Raw genomic sequence first — 12,714 nt, 5'->3', positions numbered from 1 at the left:
GATTCTAATCTATGGGATGTAAATTGCTGGTAAAAATATAAAATGAAGACTGGAAGAAAGCAGTCTTCTCAAATGTAATTTAATACTTAGGTTATAGTACTTTAAATTGAAACACAATATACATTTTAACTAAAGAAACAGTAGACTTTTCAAAATCTAGCCCCCAAAATTATACCAAATTATAGCCTTATAAGGGTAGTAGCAAAATAATTGTTATGTATGAATAGGAACAAAGGATTTGCAGCAATGCTCCAGAGTACTTAAAGCTTACTGGCTATGGGTTTGCATTAACTTTTATAATCTGTTTCTCCACTGGAAGATTTTGAGGATTTTTTTTTTCCTTTTAATCTATTTTTATAGCTTCGGTTAACTGATTCTCTTGAAGGCTATCCAAAAAGTAAATAATCTGAAAAACTTGCTCCTTTCTTGCCTTTGTGTCATTGGAAAATTTATCGTACTGTAAAATGATTTTGAATTTCAGTGCTTTAATGTGATATTCTTAGGCCTGCACAAGCATTGCAGGTGATATGTGCCATAATGACACTACGATTTTGGTCTTTTGACACCATCAAAATCTGAGTGGCCCAACATACTTATCTGTATATTGCAACATGGCTGGAACTTTGCTGCAGGCTTACATTGACCATGGCTAATAGCTAATTGCTTCCTCAATCCTTGAGTTGAGAAATGTTGTGGTGTTATAGGGAATACGAAGGAATGAAAAGAACAGCGTTATATATTTAATTTTTTAAATACTGAATGAACTTGCAAAAGCAGCAGTTAATGCCCATTCCAAATTTTCAGTTTCTTTATATGAAAAAAATATTTATTTATACTTGCATTTGGCTGATTTAAAATGCAGTTACTTTGATGTAATATGTTTTAACAACATGTAAATCCAGTTCAAAATTATTTTTTTTTTTTTTTTTTTTTTTTGATTTGATGACATGGAATAGGATGTCATTTTTTTTACTACCATACTAGTTAAAGAGTATGGGTAGGATGGATTGGCAGTAGTAATTGTTTTGGTTTCATGTGTGCCTTCCTGTTATTGTGTTGCTTTTAAATTATCTGCTCACAATAAACAGTGGACTGTAGCGATGTATGCCTCGGAACTGCAACCCATTCCAATTTTAATACAACCCCTTTAGAAAACACTGATCTGAAAAGGTTCCTCCGCTGCCTTCTGTCTACAAGTTAATCATGAAGTGAGAAATTTGCCAGTTATTTGAGAAAAATACAGTTGTAATTAAAATTAATGCGATCTTTCTTGTTTATGTGCAGTATGTATGTTATGCATGCTGGAATTTACTCTGAGGAAGGAGAGAAGGCTCAAGAATCATAGACTGGGGTGACCTTTCTTTGCAGTAGCTGCAGCTGTCCTCTCTATGATGGGAAACATGGTGAAGATATATTGCTGACCTTGCATCTAAGCAGGTATAGAGAGGCCTATGGCCCAGATTCTCAAATTTAGGAGGTTAAAATTAGGTCCCTTAATCCATATTCAGGTGCCTAAGTAAGTGGCTCAACTTACCTTTCACTCCTATTAAGAGAAAGTGAAAAGCACATCTGAAAATCAAATTGTAGTACTTGTGTATCCAAAGACATGTTTAGGTGCTTAGTGTTGGCCTCTAGAGTTTAAAGAATTTGGCTTTTATGTTTGAAGTTATCATGAGTGCACTCGTAAATGACTCAGAGTGTGGTTTAATGATCCATCATTAGCTGCTTGTTGAACTATGCTTAGGACAAAGATCCCCCCCCAAATCTGTTCTCACCTCTTAGTGTTCACAGACTGTTGTGTCTAGTTCCAATCAGTTTCCACCCTCCTCTTGATGGCTGTGGCAAGTATATGTGTTAATGCAAAGACTGGTGTAGGTAGTAAGTTCCAGCACGAAACATGTTTCATGCTGAAACGTGATGAATTTCTGAAATGGCTGTGATAGGAGAGGGCAGGGTAGTTGACGCAAGGAATTATTAGCTAGGCAATCAAATCAAGCTCATGAGGAGACATCTGCATTTTCTTTATTGAGGGCAAGTTTTCATTTCAGCTCTGCAGACCTGCTGGCAAGGTGCGGGTGAAAGGAGCACTCCTGCTCATTCTTTGTCCCTGGTAATGTGCTGCGCTCGTGAGAATATCTGACAAGCCAGTTCAAGACGAAAAACCATCAGAGAACTAATCCAGGAAAGAAAACGGTTATTTTCCTAGGTTAGCTTTGCAAGCTGGCTTACTCAGGGATGAAATGAGAGGAAGCAAAAATGGTCATTTTGGTTGATTTAGCCAGAATGTGAAACCTCACCTGGAGGCATGGCCAGCTTATCTCCTAGAGAGCAGGAAAAGAGAACAAATTACAGGGGAGAGATCTGTCTGGGCCATTTGGAAGACTTAAAAGAGGAAATAAATTTTAATAGCTAATGTACTATACTGAAGGAAGGATGTTTTCTGAGGATGGTGTTCTGTAATGAAGAGGTTTTCTGTAATGAATTATAACATGACACATAAAAGCATGGATTAAGAAGGAGATCCAGAAAGTTGCATTGTCAGGTAAGGAGTGGGCTGGCTTGTTCAAGGAGAAATTTAATGTAAGTAGGTTTAAAGTGCAGGCTTTCTGTCATTTCTAATATTTTTTAGAAATATTTGTAATATGTCATGTATTTTATGTTGCATTTATTGGCATTTCATCCCAACTGGCATTAAGTTTGGTATAATTTTAAAGTTACCAGATATTAACAAGCCATTGCTCACCCAGTTTTTTGGAAGTCTATGTACTGGGTGACTTAGCGAGTACCTTACCTACCCTGTTGATTGTCTGAAGAACATGCTAACAGAGCTACAGAGGTCGCATGGAGGGTTTTGTGGTAACTGTCAGGCACTCCGGCATACAGCAGGGTACTACGGTAGATGTTTCCATGAGGAAGTGTCTTAGCAGGTTTTAAGATTGCTAATGCAGCAGCCCCATCTCACAAAGTATTAATCTGCTTGTTTAATTTCATTTATGAAATTTTGACATGTTAACTTTGTATTGGCAGATTTTTCTGCAAATACTGAGTATTTCAGGCTCTGGCTGCCTGTGTCTGGCTTAGGGCAGGTCTACTGCTGAGTGACCTGGTAGTGCACAAATCTGGTATCAGTTATGAAACTGAGATTTTTGTGGATGGGTATGTCCTGTCCTGAGCATGGTAGTCATGGTAGATAAAAACTGAGGGGAGAGGGGGAGTCGGGGGAAAGATTGTGAGACCTTGCCATTCAACAAATGCAAAATTTGTAACAGTGAGTCTAAAAAGTAAGTATTCCCAACTTCACTGAAATGTAGTTATGCCTACTGCTAGTTGAATGATAAGTAGCCAATGGCATAAGAATATTCTTTTTCTATCTAGTCAAATAGAGGGAAAGGAGGTTTCAGCAACAAAGTTAATAATTTCAGTACAGTGAATGGTATCTACAGTTCTTAGGACTAATAATGTAAAAAAAAAATCAGTGACATTTTCAAGAAAAAATGTGAAAAGGCTTCTGATCATAGAATCATAGAATGTTTTGGGTTGGAAGGGACCTTAAAGATCATCTTGTTCCAACCCCCCTGCCATGGGCAGGGGCACCTCCTACTAGACCAGCTTCCTCAAAGCTCCATCCAGCCTGGTCTTGATTTCAAATGATCTCAAAATGAGATACTTTGCAGAATTTTGGTCAATTGTAGTTGAGTTACTATTAAAATTGTAGCTTAGAATTGTGATCCAAAATGTGTCTAAGCTATGTATTTTCCTCTATTGTAGATGTCTTTATGATCGGGATTTTTGCTTTTCAATTTTTGTCCTGTATCATATTGGTACAGAACAGTGATGCATCTCTTCCTCATAGCATAGTTTACATCATGCTATATTTCCCTCATCTGAAAATGACTATAATGGGCCTTCTGTTTAGTTTATTTTTTTATATGTGTACCATCTCTTAATAGAAAACTTTAATAGAGCTTGCTGAGACCCTTTTACTTCACACTGAAAACCATTACATGTCTAGTGTAATTAGCACTGGAGATGTACTGCTTTTCTGATTACTTGTTTTTATGTAATAATACATTTTCTTTCACACCACGTTATTTTAAATTCTTCAAACCTTAATCTTTACTGTACTAAAACTGGAATGAATCTTTGATGACATCAGTTTGCTATTTTTTATGGAGATCTTTTGCTGAAATCAAGGAATGGGGCTAATTTGAATTTTAAGTAGGACTTTGATGTGAGTTTCCTGAGTTACTTGTTGGCAAGTCATGTAACCTTTTATTGGTTTTACCTGCTATATCCTTATCTATATGTTGCATTTGGATTAGTCATTAGTAAAGAATGGAGAGATGTTTAACGTTGCAAATCGAGAAGTACTAAGTGTTGCACCTGATGCTGTGCATTGTCTGTTCCTTTTGCACATACATGACATCTGATGATCATAATGAGTGTTGGACATGGGGCAAATTAAAAACTGTTTAACATCACTTTTTCTGAGCTCTGTGCCCAATGCTCCTCCCTTTCACTCCTGCAACTGACAACTTAACAGCAGTGTTGATGGAGCTGCAAAATAGCTAGGCTTTTCTTGCAGACTTAGTGCTATTAGTGTTAGCCTGTTAGTGGAAAAAGGGTAGTAAATTTTGAGTGGAGAGGGTTTGGGCAAGAATGTGATAGTAAGAAACAAGCAGACCAGTAAGGCTAAGAAAGACTCCTCTGTAAGGGGGAGATAGAAATTTAAAGGAGAGGGGGAAAAGAGAGTGTAAGTATGCAGAGTGGAGAGATGATTGGAAGAAAAATGAGACATGAGGAGTTTTTAAAGAGGTGAGGCATTTTCATTCCATTTCAATGATATCTAGTCCTCATACTGTGCATCAGCCTTCCTCTCCTTTTATCCTGTCTACTGTTAATATGAATTTATCATGATAATCTACTGTATCTCATGCTCTATTAAAAATCCCCAGCCTCACCCATTATCTCAACACTTTCTCCTCATTCATCGCAAAGAAATAAAGGTGTTTGGTTGTTGTTGTTGTTGTTGTTATTGTTGTTGTTGTTGCTATTATTAGACACCAAATAGCACCAATTCACCTATGTACTAGATACTCATTTATATCAGAAGTCTGGTTGCCAATAGAAAATGAGCTCTTCTGTTTTCTGTTTTGCATTACACCATTATTAGTGGTGGCTGCATCAGACAAAGTTAAGCAGATCTGGTGTACTGCAGTTTGTGAAAGATGTTGCCTTTCTCTGGCGCTTTTCAAAAAGCTTTTCCAGTTTTTGCTAATTGCGTATGGTGCATTTTCAATATGCAAAACGATTGCAGAATCTTCTTTCCAACCTCTACTAGATACTATTGGTAGATGGAGTTTTTCCGACAGGAAGGCAGAAATTTAGGATCACTATTTTCATCTCCTTTATTTTCAGGTATCCAACTGCCAAAGGAAGATGAGATTTCAGTACCTGTGACTTCAGGCTCCCCAGTTAAGGACACTGGGGAGAATGCTGATCTTGCAGTTGATCAGGAAGAGAAGATGAAAGAGGAACCTTTAACCATCTCAGAACTGGTATACAGTCCTAGTGCCAGTTTGCTTCCCACCCCTGTTGATGATGAGATTGACATGCTCTTTGATACCTGCCCAAGAGTAGAGAATGAGAAAGATGATACAGATTCGTTTGAGGAACTGGAAGCAGATGAAAATGCATTTTTGATTGCAGAGGAGGAAGAACTGAAAGAAGCTCGGAGAGCGCTTAGGTGGAGCTATGACTTTCTAATGGGCAACATAGAGGTGAATGCCTTTGTGAAGAGTTTCTCCAGACTTCTCCTTGTAGGCCTTGGACTGTTGTTGTTTGTGTTCCCTCTTCTCCTTGTTCTCTTGGAGTCGGACCTTCAAATCTCTTTTCTCCATGAGATCCGTCAAACGCCGGAGTTTCAGCAGTTTCATATTGAATATTACTGCCCCCTTAGGCAGTGGGTGGCTTGCAAAATAAACTTCATTCGTAACATGCTGGGCAGCTTTTAAATTTTAAATAAATATGATACAACTAAGGGCTATATTCAAAATTTCAGTTAGGGCCAGCTTTCCATAATGCCCCTGGGGCCATCAGTTGGTAACTGTCTTCGTATCCAGTTCATTACAGACTCTGTAGTTCCCTTTACATATTTAAATTGCCCCTTTAGTTACAGACTTAACACAGTTACCTTTCATTAACCAAAAAGAAGCTTTACTTTAATTGCATTTCAGACTTCCAGCTCATCTATTACATCATATAAGGTGGGATCACAACAAGTTTCATTGTCCTTAACCTTTCAATCCAGGACCTTTCAAATCCAATGAAACTGAAAGAAAAGCTTTTTTGAATATACTCCTTAGTGCAGCAGTCTCTCCTAACCAATGCCTATACAAGCAATGTTAATGCTGAGGTTTTGTTCTTGTTCTGTTTTGCTGTTTGTTTGGTTTTTTACATTTTTATGTGTTTAAAATATTTTGGTAAATTTTTAGCAAAAGACAACTTCTGATGTTATTTAGATGTACAAATTGGTAAGAATAATGCACAAGGGCATGTGGGGTGTTTTTAGTGTTTTAGCAATGATTTGTTTTTAAACTACTGGCTGGAGAATGAATGAGTTTAATATAGCTCTATACAAAGGGACTGTGGTTTGGGTAATACATAGAAAGTTCACTCAAGTTCAGTAGGGGCTGCCTGGGGGAGGTGAAAAGGACACCGAGTATGCAGAGGAATTTCTGAAAGGCACAGTTGTAAAGCCTGGGGAAGTGAGCAGAAGTGAAAGTAATGACCCTTCCTCTTACCTGTCAGGTTGTCTTACACTTTATCAGTGCTGTAGAAGGTCTCTACAAGATGGTCCAAGTACGTTTTGGAAGACAGGGAGTCTTCAGTCTAAATGTAGATTATGTACATAACACGGAACAAAATAATAGTAAGTAGCAAAAAAAAAAAAAAAAAAGGCAAAAAAAAAAAAGCCAAAACCCTAGTTAAATCAGTAGGTGAGTGACCTACTTTTAAAAATTATAGAGAAGAAAAATGTATTCCTTTTTAAAAGCAAAGCATTAGGCTGTACAGCTGACAGAAGTATTCTACCGACTCACAGTTAAAGGCTTAAAAACTTTAAAAGGTGCATCTTCATCCTTGATGCCCATTATTACTAATCTCTAAGACAACATATTTTCTGTCCATACTAATATGCTTCCTTTCACATATAGCAGCATACTTACTCTCTTTCCCTGTTATTACAAGCGCAGTTACATGATCTAATGCTGTGTAACATGGATTTGTATATCTAAAGGTATTCCAATATAGCTTAGAGAATATACTTAAGTAAAATCTTATCAATGCTGAGAACATTTGAAGGCCCTCAAATGTACCACAGAGGTTGTATTTAAGAGGAGAAGGTATTTCCCCCCTCAATCTTAGTGCAGATGTATTTCTCATTTGAACTAGGGAACTGATTTTGTCCTCCAAGTCTTTCTCCTGCTTAGAGATTTATGAATTGGAGACATATTTGAGGCTATTTTATTAGATGTGCATTTAACATATTGTAAACACATCTCTAATTCCTACTGAATAAATTCCTTTGGTTTTGGTATCAGAGAATCTTGGCTTGGCTTTGTCATGTAAACTTTTGCAAATGTCTTGTTTGAAAATGACAATTTACTTAGAGGATTTCTCCTTCCCTTCTAATCTTCTCCAGTTTCTAAAGGACAAAACAGTTACAGGGTTTAGGAGTTCCTTTTTTCAGTTGAAAACTTTTGGATTGCTATTCATTTCCCAACCAACAAAGGCTAAATTAAACAACGGCCTTTTTTCTCTCCTCTTTGTTTGCCCTTGCCAGTCTGTTCCCCAGAAGAATCATTATTGATTAGTTACTTGGTGTGTATTTCTTCTTGCGCTACTTGCAGCTAAATGATCCTTTCCCTTAAGGTAGCAGTCATTAAGCCTAATAGAAGTGGAGAGTGAACTAAAGTAGACATTTTGGCCTTAACGGGAAATTATTCACTTGCATTATTTCTTAACAAAAGTGTCAGAAAAGGTGTTCAGTGTTGAAGGCTGTGAGAGCTGGCATCCTGCTGGACTATGGAGACATGGTTCTGTACAGGCTCTTATGTAAGTGAGATAATTATTTAAAAAAAAAAAAGTTAGATCCTATGATCAAAACTTTAGTCTTGTCCCTGTAAATTACAGCACTCCAGAAGTAGGAGTATTGTTATGCTTGATTTAACTCTGACAGAAAATAGCTGAGTTGCATGAGAATGTAATCTCAGAAAATGTGCAGTGCAGTGAGGTTTTATGTAGGGTTAAATGCAAGTGTGTGCACGCACATGTGACTGCCTTTACTAACCATGTGCATACATTCAGGTCTGGCCTTTTAAAATTCTTCCCTTCCTTCCTGATACTCTCTGGTCTATCGAAGTAATTTAACCGAAAGTCATGAGAGTCCTATAACCACATAATACACACAGAAGTATATGGGGATATTCAGAGAGAGTAGCAGTCTAGTATTTTATTGGTGAGGATGACAGACTTGAATTACGAAGCATCTATAGGTACAGTATTGTGTATTTCTGTCTGTGCTTGGATTATGTTGTAATATGTACTTGAAATCTATTTTGTGGTTTGTCTAACATTTATAAACACAACTCTGGGAAGACTTAAAAATGGTTTTATTTCATGGAGACTAAGGGGAAAATATACCTGTAACTTGAGCCTTATCTTTGTACAGTGAATTTCACATTTCTATATGTCAACATCCTGATTGTTTTGTATGTTGATATGATGGCAGGAATCCCTAATAAAAATACATTAGAGAAAAATTTCTGCAGTTATGACAGTTCTTGTGGTGAAAGATGTTTTGTAAATAATTGTTTTTGTTGGGAATTAGTCAGCACATATATAGTACAGATTTCTTAGGACTCTTACAGGTTTTGTTCACATTTATTCATCAGCTGGAGAGACACTAACAAAGTGCTTTAAAATAAGATGTTACTAACATGGCTTCAGAAGCACTAAGCAAGGGCCTAATGGTTTGCCCAGTTACCACATAAGAATTAGTCACAGTCTTGAATTTGTCCTGAAATAAAATTCCTGCACACAGAATACAAATGGAGAAGTCTGGTTTTCAAGTCAGACCCTGGCTGTAGACGTATGGCTGCAATTTTTGGTGGGCAGATGTGGCTAGAGTGTTATGCAAGCAAAGCTGTGCAGCTTTTGGATGGAGCTTGCTTACATTGAGTTGGTTTGGAGCTCAGACAGTGCAAAAGCACATGGTAAGAAACATAGAGTCTGCAAAGATGAAGTTGAACATCATTTGGGGGACCTGAGTCAGAGAAACCAAAGCTACTTCCTGAGGACATAAAGCATTTAGATGCAGACATGTCTGTAATGAATAGAAAGTGCCAAAATCTAAATGGACTGGCAATTTGAAATGTAAAGGGCCAGGACTATATAGTACAGGTATACCTATTTATTCCATTAAAACAGCATAGGTTATACTGCTTCTTTCAAAAGGGGGTTGCATTCCTGCTTTAACACTAGAATACAGCATATCCTCTTCAACATTGTTCATATTCTAAGTACTTACCACAGCTTACGAAAATAGTGTGTGTACTTCGGGTAGAAGTTCGGCATTTGTCATAAATTCTTTCTGAATAATGACACACAAAATTTCTCTAACTCTCTCTAACTCTCTGAAATGTCATGCCAGATGTGCATTTGAAGAAATCAGGTTACATTAATTGGTGCTAATGGCGCAACTGTTAGAACTTGACAACAGCTATGTTGGCCAAACTGGATGGAGACCACAAGCACTGGAATGCAAGGAATTTCATCTGAAAGTCAAGGTGCATTTCTCAACTTCCTGTTTTGTTTTGTTGGTTTTTGTTTTTATTTAAATCCTAGAGAAGTAATTGTCTCTTCTAGTTGCATGGTTTTGCTGTAGGTTTTCTTACAGCTGGGTTTTATGGGGGAAGAGGTCTCTGAGACACCTTGTGAAGATCTTTACTGGCTGTTAAATGCCATGCTACGAGATTTTGATCCCATAGTCTTATGTCTTTCATTCTGCCCCTCTACACAGGTGATCCTTCCTCAACCTTATCCTCAGAAATTAGCAGGAGCTGCTCTGACATTTTGAAGCTGTCTTGCATGCAGTTGCTTTCTTTTAAGGCAGGTTATTGTTGTTCACCTCAGGCAGATAACTCCCTGCAGCAATTCCATCTTACGCTACTACAAAGGTTCACAGCTTTCCCCCTAAGTGTCTCGTAGCTCCCTCCCAGAAAACATAGGCACTATCTGTTCCCTGTGAAGTGATGCTTAATGATATAAGGGGAATTTAAACCTGTGGCGTAAGTGTTATTAGGAAAGTTTTCCTGCTATAACCAACCACAGCTCAGCGCTTCTGCATTACAATGAAGAACAATAAGGCATTAATTTCTACTTCACAATCAGGTAGTGGAGTGCAAACATGCTTACAAAAATAAAAATTAAAAATGAGCATGAAAAATTACCTTCTCTGTATATTTCGTTCTGACTTTTCCTGTGTTGGCTTGCTTTTAATTTCAATGCAGATGTGTTTGCTGAGCTCACAAAATGGCAGATACTTCAGAGAAGGGAAGCAGGCCCTAGAATCTTTATCAGAGTCCTGATGAGCAAATGCCACCTACTAATTGCTAGTCACAAACGATAACGAGAACATAATTGGTTTAAATAGACTAGAAATTGAGGTGAAATAGGTTACATTTCTTTGACTGAAGAATAATTAACTATATTGATTGAATAGGGCATGTATAATAACACATGTAGAAAAAGCTGTGGATAGAAGAACACGGAAAGCCTCTCTTTTGCAGTCCTGTACATGTTATTTAGAATCTGTAATAAAAAGATCTACTAGATGTAATGTCTTCTGAAAAGTCTGATTTTAAAACCACTTCAAAATATTTTCTGATTTTCAGTATTATGCACAGGAATAGTTTCCTAAAGAGAAGTTTTGAGAGGGCTGCAGGTATTTTGAAATTAACTTCTAGTGCAATGAATCTGGCAATAAAACCCAAAATGTCACCTAATGTGTTCACTACTTTTCTCGGGTCAACTCTTCAGATTTCTCTTCCTGCAGACGGAGGTGGGTGGACATAATGAGAGACATTTGAGGTATGGGGGAAAAGAACTTTTGCAAAGCCAAATCCAAAAAACATCTGAACACAAAGTTTGCTAAAATCTTGTTTTTGGGGTCTCAGTCAACAGCAGTAATGCTCACTTGGTATATAACCACTGGAATGCACAGTAAACTCAGTAGCACAGCATCTCATGATCTACTCATGACAACCACCATTCCTTTACTGGTTTTGCCAATCTGATGACATGTGCCATTTCAGTCAGAAATCCTGGTATGTCCACTGGGAACTCTATTAAAGCCAGAAGAGCTGAGTTGTATTTTCTTTGGACGGCCCGCCAAAGATATTACTAACTCCATTACCTTTGAGACCATTATTCTGCCCCCACAGTTTTCTCCCTGTCAGATGGGTGGGAAGTCCTCTTCCCCTCTCCCTGCCTTCCCCACCCCCCCAACGCCGTTTTGTCCAAAAGTTATTTTGGTGTCTCAGAAATGAGATGAACAAACATGTCTCTAAAGAACATTATGTGTTATGGGTATACAGAGGAAGGACTGATCTCTTTTAACGTGTGAGCAGTGCCTTTGTCATTACAATAGCATAGCTGGCATGTTTGTGTGGGAAGGGATCTCAGAGGCTGAAAACAAGAGTTGCTGTTACCAGCCATGTGCTGATGACTTCCTCCTTCGCGTATGCTGTCCTGATCAAAGTCTCCTTTGCTGTTCTGATTTCAGCAACTATACTATTCCACAAAGAATAAAGCTCCTCCTGTCAAAATCCTAATTTCCTAAACCTCTCCTCCTCTTCTATCTCTCATGTGCAAATTTAATGCACACCCCAGACCTCCAAACCTTTGCACTGAACTTCAGCATACCCCACGGCTGTCTCTAGCACGCTTTCCATCCCCAGCTCCCCACTGCTTCTCTCACCCTTGCGCAGCCCCTGAACACCCAGCACCAGAAGTGCTTTGAGACCAGGTGGAGCCTGATCTGCCTCCACAGGAATGGCTGCGCTTCCTAAAATGCAGAGGCAGACCCTTCCTGCTGATGGACCAGGGAGGGAGTGGGAGGGCCTGGCTGCAGCTTCACCCTGCAGCCCCGCTCCAGCTGCATGGGGCGCAGGGGTTGCAACGGCCACCTTTAAGCTGCTTGAGAACTGTGGTTTGGCCATCCTGGCTTACAGGAAAGTGCAGCTGTAGCAGCGTTTGTCAGTAACAGAGCGTGCTAAATCTTTAACAATGCATTAAAAAGGGTATTTTCTATTCATTCTTCTGGTTACTTTACAAAAAGTGCAGCTTTTACACTGAAAGGGCTGTTTCTGAAAGCATTCTAATAACATTAAAATAAGACAGTTTCCAGTTTCTTTCCCATCTTTTTAATTCAGTACTACTTTGACTCATAATTCTCCTGAGCTGTAAAACATGTACAATCAATTCCTGTATACCATGTGCTGAAGAGTTATCTTTTGTGACTTCCATTGCAGCACTTGCTGTCCTTACATATTTCCTGAAAATCTACAATTATAGCAAATTATACTATGATCCAGCACTCTCAGGACCTTTATAAAGTACAATAGCATCTGTTTTGAAGATTTTGGCTCTGTG

General features: G+C 38.3%; 1 protein-coding gene across 1 annotated transcript in view; it reads left to right on the top strand.

Annotated features, from left to right (window-relative positions):
- The window catches only part of FRMD3 (FERM domain containing 3), a 142,035-nt gene extending 135,095 nt beyond the window's left edge, over window positions 1-6,940 (top strand). The window contains exon 14 of the mRNA XM_074165959.1: window positions 5,419-6,940. Within this exon, the coding sequence (XP_074022060.1) occupies window positions 5,419-6,014 (596 nt within the window). The 3' untranslated portion in view covers window positions 6,015-6,940. The remainder of the gene's footprint in view (window positions 1-5,418) is intronic.
- Window positions 6,941-12,714: the final 5,774 nt, after the last annotated feature.

The sequence above is a fragment of the Numenius arquata genome, chromosome Z, assembly GCF_964106895.1.
Source record: "Numenius arquata chromosome Z, bNumArq3.hap1.1, whole genome shotgun sequence".
Classification (NCBI taxonomy): Eukaryota; Metazoa; Chordata; class Aves; order Charadriiformes; family Scolopacidae; genus Numenius; species Numenius arquata.
The sequence above is the reverse complement of the archived record's forward strand: the minus strand, read 5'-3'. Positions and strand labels throughout refer to the sequence as shown.